At 39.1% G+C, this 13265-nt stretch overlaps 2 protein-coding genes across 2 annotated transcripts; both read right to left on the bottom strand.

The window, feature by feature from the left end:
• Positions 1–4147: 4147 nt before the first annotated feature.
• nudt7 (nudix (nucleoside diphosphate linked moiety X)-type motif 7) lies at positions 4148–5728 on the bottom strand. Its single transcript, XM_083917492.1, has 3 exons — positions 5391–5728; positions 4603–4761; positions 4148–4503 (listed from the first exon to the last, which is right to left on the bottom strand). The coding sequence occupies exons 1-3, from the start codon at positions 5544–5546 to the stop codon at positions 4150–4152; spliced, it is 669 nt and encodes a 222-aa protein (XP_083773618.1). The 5' UTR covers positions 5547–5728; the 3' UTR covers positions 4148–4149.
• Positions 5729–6735: 1007 nt separating this feature from the next.
• hprt1l (hypoxanthine phosphoribosyltransferase 1, like) lies at positions 6736–12669 on the bottom strand. The gene is made up of 9 exons (XM_083916776.1): positions 12375–12669; positions 11943–12049; positions 11406–11589; positions 10855–10920; positions 10746–10763; positions 10211–10293; positions 8623–8669; positions 7986–8062; positions 6736–7264 (listed from the first exon to the last, which is right to left on the bottom strand). The coding sequence occupies exons 1-9, from the start codon at positions 12390–12392 to the stop codon at positions 7217–7219; spliced, it is 648 nt and encodes a 215-aa protein (XP_083772902.1). The 5' UTR covers positions 12393–12669; the 3' UTR covers positions 6736–7216.
• Positions 12670–13265: the final 596 nt, after the last annotated feature.

The following is a 13265-nucleotide window of genomic DNA, read 5'->3' as shown; positions in this document are numbered from 1 at the left end:
ATGCCACAACACTTGGAAATTTTTTAAATATTTAAGAATTAAATTCCCCTTTTACCTATAGTCTAAAATTATGAGCTCATGTAACTCCTTGTTTTTATGGAATATTTATAATTAATTATAGCCTTCATACATTCATTATCCTTGAATCGAAGAATCCGCCTTTGTTATTACCCCTCTTGCAGGATCAGAGAGGCCTGTAATAACTGCTTTATCCATCAGTCTCAGAAATGCAGTGTTTTGTTATGTGTTTTAATGTTAGCCTAAGAGATGATGATGATGATGATGATGAAAACAAAAACCTACCAGGTTTTTTTTGGAAAAACTGGAAAGGGATAAAGAATGTCAGCGACAGGGAAACAGTGGAATAGTAACGTGACGGAGATGAGTCTGTAAGAGCAGGCGACAGATAAAACAACCAGACATGGAGTGAATATCAGATTGCACATAAGTGTCAGATATAGGCTGAATCTCATTTTGTGAGTGTGTAAACTCCAAGCCCTCACTTCACTCTGAGAGGCAGAGTCTGTGAGACGTGTTTTGGTTTGTTCATCATGGTTGATACCTGGCATAAAAACATGAGACATGAAATAATGTCACCACTAAATTTAGTGTTTATTTTTGCAACGAAGTAAACCTTGTGTTTGCATGTGTCAACAATTTGACCAAAATCTACTCTAAGAGTAAAGACTATTAAATTAAGTACATTTGTAGAATGTTTTGCCTCCATCATATTAGCTGGCATGGCTGGAGTATGCACCTGAGCAGACTATCAGAAGAAGGGGAGTTAAGATATTGATCGACTCCGCGACTTACTCACCCAAAAGGGTATGAATACATTCTGGTATTTCAGGGGATTTCCCCCAATGTGCAGAAAGAGGAGGGACTATTAAACACTCGCAAATGAGATTCACCCTGGTGAATAATGTGACTTGGCCTTTCGTTTTGGCACCTCCCAGTGTTTTCATAGGTTAAGGCCTTATTACTGGGTTCGCAGAAGCTCTCTTGATGAAATTTTAAGAAGCATTCAACTATGTAGTGTGTATCTTTTTTTGTTTTGTTTTGTTTTTTTTGAACTTGTTAACCAATTTAATGTGGATAGAAAGAAACTTTCCACTAGTGAAAATGGAGTGTTGTGTGGTTTTCTAAACATTTTATCTCAAGCACTTTATAACTTCTAGCTAATACTTATATATCCGTCCACAGCTCTCTACTGACCCAGCTGAATTTGTACTCGGAACACACAGAAAAAAAAAAAAACACACGGCAGTTATCTTTGTAAAGGTCATCTTAACCAATTCTTTTTACATTTTCTCATGTCTGAATATTTTTGAGGTCTAGGGCAACTTTGTATAGAATGTCTACTCACTGTTGAATTCCTCCTTGTATTCAGTCTCAGTGGTCCAGTCAAGTCTGTCTAAACAAACAGCCATTCCCACAAAAGCATTGTCATTTTTCAGTGTGGAAGTGGTAGGTAGGCCTTTGTGTTTTACACACTGACAAAACACCTAAAATACTGATTCGTTTAGTTTGTGCATTGAAATGAAGATTTTTTTTCATCGTATTGCTATTTGTACTATTTACTGTTTTACCTTGTGTTTAGATATTTACGTTTTGTCTCAGTGTTGGTACCGTGTGCAGGCCGGCACCGCGTGAAGTTGGCATCCAGTACCCGTCCCTTGTGTTGTGAACAGGGGCTCACTGGTAAATGAAATCTCTGTTACATAGAGGCCGCCATTTTGATTCTATCTATGGTGCTATGTGCAGGAGTGGTGGGCACTTCTGATGTGATGTTAGTACATAACAGTTTATACTTATATCAATAGCACTGACATGCATTGTTAGTTATGAAGCAGAGTTGAGTCTAGAGAGCTGGCTGTGGTTGTAGGGTCAGACTGGAGTGCACCCAGGCATACCAAAGCTCCTCTTGTGAATCGTCGTCATCTTGTCTCATGCTTGTCCTTTGCAAATGCCCTCATAATGTTTACTCATTTGTACTTACTCATTTAAATTATGCAGCTCTTACATAGATAGTAATTCAGCATGTTGTTTTACGTACAAGATTTATAAAAGATATGTAAAGGTACTTTGTTTCATGGATCAGTTAACCTCATTCATTTACATTTCCACCAATTTCATACATTACACTATTTTTTGATGCAAAATAACACTGCTGTACTTTCCATATCTACTACAGTAGCCAATTTGGCGTAATCAAAAAGCCAATTTTTGAGAATAATTCAAATGTTAGAATAGTTTCGCTCACATCTGCATTTGTTTACATTTTCATATTCATACTATTTTGTCCTGCAGCTGTTAGTGATCCATTTTAAGGTAACTTATCTTTTTTAGAATTTTGTATCCATGTATCAAAGTGTAGAGTATTTTTGTAAAACTAAACTTTTTGGTTTATGCTCATAGCACAGAATATCATTGCTGGTATGTTTTCCTGAAATGAAGCGCAGGTTTATTGTGAAGTGTGTGACTGAAATTAGAAATGTAATTAAGTGGACATCAAGCAAATGTGTTGGAACTTAATTCTACTGTTTTAACATTGACTTTACCCAACCTGTATAACATAATACATGGGCTAGGTTTTTCTTGTGTGCGTGTGTTTTTGTTTTTTAATGTCATGCATCTCAAATGGCACTTTGACTCATCCATTAACTGTAGATCAGGTTAGAGAGCAGTAGTGATGTTTCCAAGCATTCCATTCCTCTTGGGGAGTTTAAGAGCACATGATGTTGCGGAAGAATTGCGGAACAGTAATGCCTCTTAAAGCCATACCAACACAGAAAGCCAACCTGTGACTTCAGTTTCATGAATGTAAATTTTACCTCATGGTGTGGACATAGAGCTCGCTCTACATCTAACATCGGACCAATTACAGTTTTAGAGAACATATATTTTGAGGCAGAGAGGGTGGGTGGGGTGGCACCAACTGTCATATGTATCACTGTACATTTGCCAGATTGTTTCGTCTTGGATTGTGGTGTAATTTCATGTTTCTCACGTCCAGTTGTTTCATTTTGAGCAGTCTAGGATGCTCAGTCTGACTCTTCGCATAGCCACTTCCACCTGGAAAAAAAAACCATGTGAAACCTGAATTTAATGGTGGCGAAGATAGCACACAAATCTTTACAAAATATCAGTTTTGTCCTTCCGTCGTGTAAATGAATATCCATGTATATTTAAATGTGAAATATACTGCAGGGGTATCTTGAATTTCAATTGTGATGCTTTCAACAGAACTTTGTGTGCCTTGATAACTTAACTGTTACTCTGCCGTGTTTACTGGTGTCCCTTTCGTGTCATTTGGCTCCTTGGCTCCCTGTTGAACACCGGGACATCTTTCATTGATTGATTTTTTTATTTCCAAACACAAGCATAAACATAGCCCATACAGATATTTTAGTTTCAACATTTTCTTTGGAAATCTATCACAGGATATCAGTGAGTAACTCAACATAATATTGTGCGGCATCACCAGTGAATTGTTAACTTGTTTACTTTCTGTTAAAAATGTTTTTTCATGCCTCATGAGATTTGTACACGTGAGGTAAAAGGGACGGGACAGTGAAGATTGTTTTATGGAGAGCTTTCTTGTGTTGATGTGTCAACATTACTATTGTTGCTGTGAAATGCTTGATCAAAGGAGCAACCATGATAAAGTAACTGTTAATTGCCAATAGTGTGAGCTGTATCTTGTGTGTAATCAGTTTGCTCACTTTTCCTAGTTCGCTTTCTATTTCACATTCTCCAACAGTTCTGTTGTATCCGTTCTGTGTAGCTTGAGCTTTAGTATCTAGCCTTAAGACCCTGCAGTCGGGACAAAGGTCAACCCCAGTGTGTTATCATACATCTGAACTATTATTAACATGTACTTTGCCTTGGTCTGGACATTTGTATACTCTTCTGTTTATATCTGTAATCCTGCTGCTACATTAAATGAATTAATAAAAATGGAAATGTCTTCATTTGATTCTCCCCCCACTAAATTTTTAGAGACACTAGTTTTTATATTAATATTTCATGTAATTATACATTTGCACTCTTATCCTTAGCAGTAATGCACTGCAGTTTTATAACATATCTGGCTTCAGGTAATTCATACTGGAACAAATGCATTTTAGACATCAGGAAAATCGCTGGTCATAGTTTACTAGTTCTTCTATGTAGAATCTGTTGGAAGAAGGATAACGGATCCTCGGGGTCAAAAACAACATCAAACTCAAGTTTTTTCCGGAGAGCAATGGCAGCAACCAGTATAGCCAACACGGCTGTGAGACCCCATATGTGATACTGGCTTCCTGAATCAGGGTCCACAAAATTAAAAAAATGCAGCCACTCCATATTCCCATTGGCTCCGGGGGCAGCGTAGTGGTCCTTGTCACTGGTGAAGAAGGCCAGAGGGACTGTGAACACTGCACTGACCTCAGCTGGGTTTGGACAGGGACAAAATGATTCATCTATGAAGCCAACCACCGGGGTCACCAACAGACCCTTCTGTAAAAAGAGATGAAGATGAGAAGGGTTATTGTGAGAAAGAGATGGGCCCAAAACAGCTGACGCCCTGAAAGGGAAGAATAATTCATACTGCCCTACCTTAGTGATGATTGGGACCAGTCTACAGACAACATCAACATCACTAGGGGGGAGACCTATCTCCTCCTCTGCCTCTCTCAGAGCTGTGTCCACATCATCTCTGTCACTGGGGTCTCTCTTCCCGCCCGGAAAACACACCTCACCAGCGCTGGTCCTCAGCTGCAGAGACACACAAGTCAGTCAAAAGCTGAACTAGATAAAAGAGACAGCGTACTTCACCCAAGTAACTAAGTACTTTTACTCTTTTTTTACTGAGTACTGTTAAGTGTTGAGTACAATTTTGTACTTTATAATTCCATTTTATTATACTTTCTACTTCTGCTCCAGTATATTTCAGAGGTAATATTGTACTTTTATTTGGTAATGTTAGTTACTTTACAGATTATTAATACAAAACATTGTCTAAAAATAACCTAACATTGTTATAGATTAAGCTACAAAGCATAAAGTAAATACAATTAGCCCCACCTCTATGAGCTGCAACATTAAAGCCCCTGAACACCCACACAGGTGTTTTTAATTAATCCAGTTGATTAGACCTATTCTCAGGACTGTGTGGGTGTTCAGAGGCTTTAAAGTGATACTTATTTACATGAATATATCAAAATTATAATCTGATAATATTCTGCATGATAAATACATAGTTTTTGTACTTTAAGTACATTTTGATGCTGATACTTTTGTACTTTTAAGTAACATTTTGAATGCAGGACTTGTAATAAGAGTACTTCTACAGTGTGGTATTACTAGTACTACCCCAAACCTACTCTGAGTACTTCCACTGTTACCTCTTTTGAACGCAGGGTCATCAAGGTGCACAGCTGGCCATTCTTCACCAACAGTGGGATCAGCACTGAGGCTTTGGGCAGCACCGACAGAGAGGAGAACTTGTTTCCAACGTCAAACTGCTTCAAAATGGCTATCGTCTTCTCTTTAATATACATTATAGCTGCTCGGTGTCAAAGCAGGAGCACAAACGTGGACGACGACCACAACAAAAACACAAGCACACTTACATAGAAGTTAAAAGCATACAGGAGCAGGAAGAGCTCGAGTCGTCGCAAGGTGAAACGTCAAGCTAACCTACAAAGCTAAGGTAACAGGGATAACACGTCACTCTCGCCGTTAAGGTCTATCTAGGCCGAGCTGTATTAAATTATGTTCTTATGACTTCCGACATAACTCACCTGTTAAGTAAAAATAGTTAATTTATACGGCGGGTAGCTAGGCTAACGTTAGCGTTTCATAGAAACAAAATGTGACGTCACAGAATGCGACGAGATTCGATGCTGGCCGTTAGCTGTCATGGTAACAGAAATGTCTGAGTTACGAGTTTAAGCATACACTATTGTTTAACGGCAATTAATCAACAAATGTTATTTATTTAAAACAATGTTGATATTTTAAATTATTTTCTAATCCAATTATACACTTGCCTCTCAAAAATAAGTGTCAAACAAATATCACATGTTCAGAATATAGGTATAGAGATATCTATATTTTTTTAATTAAAGGTTGAATATGTAGACTCTTTAATAAAAGCTATATTTTAAAAAATAATAATACACCCACGGGTCGTTTTGAGGGTTACAGAATTAAAGTATTGCTTTCCTATAAAAAAAATATTTAGTCTGAATTAATATTTTAAGAAGTTTTGATGGGTTTGACAATGACTTTCTGTTTACTATGTTACACTATCCGGCTGTTAAGTCTGACGTAACACCCTTTCAAAATACGATTTCCGGGTCCAACAAAGAAATTGATTAAATTTAGTAAATATGCAAGAAATTATAATACATATTTGATACGAATGTATGAGAAGTAAATTTGATAAGAAACTTAAGTACAGTTAAAAAAAATCATTGAGTTTGGAATTCTTTTTTTAATAAATAAATTTAAAAGAATAATAAATGTGAAAGAGTGAAAGCCGTTGAATGAATTACGTAGAAGGGGCGAGATTAAATAAGTGTATACTTCTTTCCACTCCTTTTCGGACATGTCATAAAAGAAAAATAATAAATAATCAAGTATTTGTAATTCATGGATCTCTTTGCTGTTTTGCTGTTTGAAATAAAATAAAAAAAATAAAATAAAAAACTCAGGATTCAAGATTTCAACAAGATTTATATTGCTGTAAACAGGTCCTTGATGAAAACATCAGATATGAAAAGAAAAAAACCATACAGTACATTCCAAGTCAGTCATTTTATGGCATAATGGGAGGATATATCCCAAGTGGAAACAAACAAACATGTACTTAAACTTGACTGACAGCTCACTGAAACAAACTGGTAGCCTGAGACAAAATTAATTATATTCTTCTTTCTATCTCCAAGATAAAAATGCAATTTATAGGTAAAGTCTATACACATAAGTGGATAAATAAATTAAAATCTAACAACCAAAATATTCATAATATACTGTATATTGATCCCACATATTCAGCAGGGGAGAAATTAAATATTCTTGATGTTATTTACAACCCACAAGTCACTTCTGTGGATTTTAATGTAGAAAAATAAATAAGTTTCAAAACACAGCAAAGCTAAAGAGGCATCACAGTGGTCCTAGTCTTCATTGATTTCAGTCATCGCCTCTGCAGCATCTCATCTGCTCACACTTTGTACTTCTCCTTGGCTTGATCATTTAGTATACAGATGTGCTGTGAAAGAGAGAAAAATAAACCAGAGGACAGTGAATTAATTTCATCACATTCAGTTTAAATTCTTAATTTTGTACAGCTACTTCATGGCTACAATGGAAGACACATTGCGATCATGTTCTCTTTATTGTTTTTGTAAATGTGATAGTTTTTAACAACCAGAGGATGTCTTTACATTTTTTATTCATGGTATTTAAATTAGTCTTTTGTGAGAAATGTGATTCAATTTGAATAAGTTAGATTATTTTAGATTTATCCACCACAATAAGCATTTTTCACAACATTTGTATGTCTCATAATAACATATTAATAACTAACAATGGTTCTGTTGTATTTAAATGTATCATTAAGTAATGGCAGTGAATTAACATGCACAAAATCAAGACCCCGAAACTGCAGCAGCTTCGAATTCAGCCATCATTTTATATCACCACTTACTCCCCTGCTTTCTATACTAATCACATCAAATGTCTATTTGTAAGCTACACCCACAGTGACAGCTGTGTTGCAATTCTATAGCATGAATGCGTTACATAATTCTCTTTTTGTACAAAACAATAAACTACATTGATTTCTTTATACGAATTGCAAAAACAGTACACTATGAGAATCAGTAAACTGCACACACTGTATACAACATGGAATTGGAGACAGGCTATTGTTTCTGAAGGTGTCAGTCCCAATACTTTTCCTCTTGAGTAATCAAGTGCAGCAAACTTACACTGAGATCTCTGAAGTACTCATTGTAGTCCAAAGCATAGCCCACCAGAAAGGCATCCGGCACCTCAAAACCAATGTCTGAAATAAATACATACAGTAGACACCACTTCATTGACTCATTTAAAGAAAACAAACAACCACTTTTAAGTGCAGTGGAAGTAAAACTCTCAAGCTGATCTTGAAATGAGATGCGGAAACATTTACTCTTATCAGAAGCTCTACAGTGAACTAATGGATGTTGCTCTTTTACTTTCTGTGTGAGGTTGTACTTAAGCTGTCAGTGCTGCTCTGTAGTGGGAAGTCAAAACGCTTCCAGTAACAGATGTCCCAGAAGGGCAATCTTAAAGAGATTATCCAACTCAAACCTAAAAGCATTACATAATGAGAGACAGTGTGAGCTGGGGGTTGTCAGGCATGCGTAAGAGTCATGCATAAGTGCCAGGCTCGGCTACATTTGGATTACATTTTCCTGAAACGACTGTTAATCCTGCATGGAAAACACATCTTTATTAAATAACTCTTGACAAGCCCTTCAAAGAACCAGACACATGTGTGAGTAACTGGCATGAAATGAGCACTACCAGACATTGCTACATTTTTATAGACAACATGGTGTGAAGTGAGTAAGAGGCACTCACAGTCTGGTCTGTACCCTGAACTCCTCGGGGTCCTCTTCACCAGGAGGCTGGAATTACAAACAAAGAAAACACAGAATATATAAAACAGAAGCTTTCAAACAGAAACTAACATGCCAAAGAGAAAAGAGCAGTTGTCAAATGCCTGTTCATGGTGCTAATTTTATATGCAACGGTAATACCCGTGTGCAGGCTAAGTGGTGCCAATGAACAGAGGTTGCCTGTCTTAGAAGCTCAATTCACAGAAGAAAAAGGTCTAAGATTATTCTAAATACCTCAAGCATATTGTTTCTGGTGGGAGGTGCAATGGTTAACGCCGACCCTCTGTGCCTGTGTGGGCCAAAACAACTCAGTATAGGTCATAAGCCCCCCAAGTGTTTTTCTCTTTCGTGCGTTTGGTTTTAATTAGTTATTTGATATAAATCTAAAATAGGGTCATTTACTCGCAATTAGTCTAACCCTACTGCGCAGACTCTGGTTGCAAAATTACAACATGGCAGCGCCAGTACCAGGATATTCTGGCTTCACTTTTGTGCAGTGGGAGAAGTGGAGCTGCGTCATCCATGGTTATATACTGTAAAGTCCATGCTATATAAACAGTACAGTGTAAATTTTTTATCTGACTGGCTAACCCTGACATTCTTACCATAACCTTAACCAATCTCCCTCCTCATACCGCAATCTAACCAACCAATCAGAGGCTACCTTTGCCTGTCCCATCCATTCTAGCATCAACCTTTCTTCAATGCTTTGAGCACCACACATTAAATTCCATTTAACTCGGTTGTATTGGGGTGACAACATAAATAACAGTTATGGATATTGCAAAACATCAGCAGGAAGAGGAACTATCTGCATGGCATAACACCACCAAAATGACTGAAATGGGAAAATGTGTGTGTGTGTGTGTGAGAGAGAGAATTGGGTAAACCGGCCACATTAGAGTGTTATTTAAATATATAAGTCAGTTAAGACTTGTTAGGTTTGGAAAGAGACATAAGAGATACACGATTACAGAGCTTACATCAAAACAACAGAAATGCACCCTATGCAAATACAGTAGATCATCGGTGCCCAATCCTGCTCCTGGAGAGCTACTACACTGCATGCTTTAGGTTTCTCCCTGCTCCAGAACACCTGACTAATGATTATCAAACTTGTGACGAGCTTCAGCTGCTTGAGAACGAGCACATCATTAGACTCAGGTGTGTTAGAGCAGGGAGAAATCTAAAGCATGCAGGGCAGTAGAGAGCACCCCTGCAGTAGATCAAACTGAGACTACTTTATTTTTAGCCAGCATTAGAGGTAACCCACATTGCCCTAACACATGTTCCTGTTTCAACCAGCTATCAGGAATACATCAGAGAAAAGGCCTCTACCTCCACAGTGCAGTTAAATTAGTGCGGCAGATTAACTCTTAAGCTGCTCCCTCCCTCTGCCACATTACATCTCTAATGCAGTCCTAAAGGAGAGTGTCCATTAGCTAAGAGCACTGTTCATGCACTCTCTCTCTCTCTCTCTCTCTGTCTGTCTCTCTATTGAAATACCAGCCGGTTCCAGTGGAGGTCTTAACTTCCTGTATGGTACCTACCTTACAACTTTAACCATTTTGGGATTGCATTCACTCAGCAGGGACAGTAGGGTCTGCATCGTCCTCCCTGTCTCCACAATATCCTTTTCAATATGCAGAACACATGAAGTGGTCGCATTAAAGTGGAGGCATAAACAAAAAGAAGCATGGCATTCATACATACAACTTATATACAACAGACTCCGGGTTGGATGACATGACGATGTATATCGTGAGATTAATTTTTCATCCATAAAGAGCTCATTCCATTTCTATTAATGACAATGTATCTATAGCATTGTGAGTAATTTTGCAAATCAGTGAGCAGGACACAATTATGGCAATATTGGATTGAAAAGTAATACAATACGTAATATTAATGGTCGACGGGGAGGCTGGAACAGACTAACGCGCAGCCCCCTTGTTGTACATTAACTCCTTATATAGAACACCTCATCCGGCCTTAACCCTTACATATATTAAGATCCCAATATAAATGTACTGATTTCATTCATATCTGCCAAACATAAGACAGAGTAAATATGAAAAGTCTTACCTCGACAATCAAAACATTCTGCAGAAAGAAAGAAAAGAAAGGACAGTTGATGAGGTATACAGCCCTACAGGTCTGTGAAGTTGAAGTACTCAAACACCAGTGGACTAACCTTGCCTGAGAGACTGGACAGCTCATCTCCTCCTATGACTTTGACACTGTTTGTTGACTTGTCGTTCTGGGGGACACAAAGAGTTGACAACATTATCCATCTCAGTGTGGTTACGGATTCAGTTTAGATTATTGCGCCCTGTTTGTTTCGCAAAAAAATCGCAAATCCTCACCACAAAACTACATTACAGTTGTTAAATGTCTCTACACTACTGCAGCGGGCGGACACACACACACACACACACACACACACACACACACACACACACACACACACACACACACACACACACACACACACACACACACACACACACACACACACACACACACACACACACACACACACACACACACACACACACACACACACACACACACACACACACACACACACACACACACACACACACACACACACACACACACACACACACACACACACACACACACACACACACACACACACACACACACACACACACACACACACACACACACACACACACACACACACACACACACACACACACACACACGGAGGCAGCTTACACAGTAGCTCTTCACCCTAATGAAATCCACTGTCAGGGGGACTGATTTATCATTGTTCTGGTTCAGTGCTTTAATGTAGTCCAGGAGGTCTGCGAAGAACTTGTAGCCTCCTTTTAGCACGCACAGAGCTACGATGTGATGTCCCCCCATGTCTTGGATGATGTCACGGGCCAGGCGCTCTGTCCTGGATCAGAAAGGTGGGACACAAACGAATGAAGGAAGGGAGAGGAAGAAAACATGACTCGTAAACAACACTGCAATGGTGGATGCAGTGCAATTCTTGTGGACAGAGAGGAGATGCTTTACATGATATTGCACTTAAACATAATTGCTTACGATGCATTCCACAGCACTGCGCTGGATATTTAACCACCGCCTCCCAAACCCACATTCAAATGCACCTCAGGATGGGGACTACAGTGATTTGCCAAACAAATACAGTATTGTGCAAAACAATGTAAACGTGTAAGAGACAGGGACATGACTTGACAAAAAAATATCGCATATTCCAGTGTTAGGGGCTGTTGGTGGGTTTACCTGTCCATGATGAGTCCATGTGGGATGATCACCTTGTCCAAATCGTTCTCATAATGTCTGGGGACACAGAAGAGGTCCAGCTCATGGCCTTTCTCATCATCAGCAATCTGGAACAAGAAGAGGCCGATTCACCATCAACTCAAACGCAAACCGGTTGGCAATGACGGATAACGCGCGCCCAAAGACGCATGAAGCCATTCCTCGCGCCCCTGGCAACACAGAGCCTCTTAACCACCTGTTTATCCCCCCCCACACACACACACACACACGCGACATGCCTGAGATTTTGGGGCGACATGAAACACTCAGATGCTGATTGGAAAGCTCGTGCCACCTGCAGTCTATGGTGGGGGGGAAACAGTGCACGGGGCACAACCACACCCTGGCAAGTTATCAAAAATACCAAACAAGTCCATCAGTGTACAGCCTCACCTGCAGAAACGAAGCCATGTTCCCGGTCGCCCGTGCTTTTCAGTGGCAGAGAAATATCTGAGAAGTCATGCTCAGGTCCTGAGAAGGGGAGAGAGAGAGAGAGAGAGAGAGAGAGGGAGAGGGAGGGAGGAGTGTTTGTTGACTTGAGCGCTCCTCTTCACCGACTGCGCACCGTACAGTCTGTGCTGCACACGCGATGCTCCTCTGCCGGGGGTTTAAATCCTTTACGTCAGAATCCAGTTTACCTTCCCAATAATCTGATTTGCCCGACACAACCTGAGCTAAGAATGCGCCGCACCGGTCACCAGCCCTGCTTTTCTACTACTACTGTCTGGTTCTATCACTGTGGCAGCGATGCACCGCGAGCGCTTTGGAGAAGAAGCAGCAGATGACGCAGTTTTAAAAATATAACCGAGGACAGTTCCGCCTCTCCTCTCTAAGAGCACCACGCTGCTCCGTGTGCGCGCTCCTATTTCATCCGTGCACTGTACTGGATTTTTATAGACGTTTTATTTCAACCCAAATACACCAACGTACCGTCTCACTATTACGTCACATGCAGTTGAACTGTATTTCACCCTAATGTAGGCTATGTCAGTTTATTTGTTTAATTTTGGCTTTTTAAAAAAAACGTATTTTGTGCATGGAATGCATTAATACAATGTTAAATACATACCTGAATAATATGGATATGAAATTAGTTCGGAAATAAATATATTTGAATCATATTTAAATATATAAATGAGTCAACCTAGTCCAATAAATAAAATAAATACGTTTTTAATTTTAACCCTCCTGTTATCCTAAGGGTCAATTTGACCCCATTTAATGTTTAACACCTCTAAATAATGACGTCTTTTTTTGTTTTTTGCTTCATATTTATGACTTTTC

This window comes from Echiichthys vipera (assembly GCF_963691815.1).
Source record: "Echiichthys vipera genome assembly, chromosome: 7".
In the NCBI taxonomy this organism is placed as follows: domain Eukaryota; kingdom Metazoa; phylum Chordata; class Actinopteri; order Perciformes; family Trachinidae; genus Echiichthys; species Echiichthys vipera.
The sequence above is the reverse complement of the archived record's forward strand: the minus strand, read 5'-3'. Positions and strand labels throughout refer to the sequence as shown.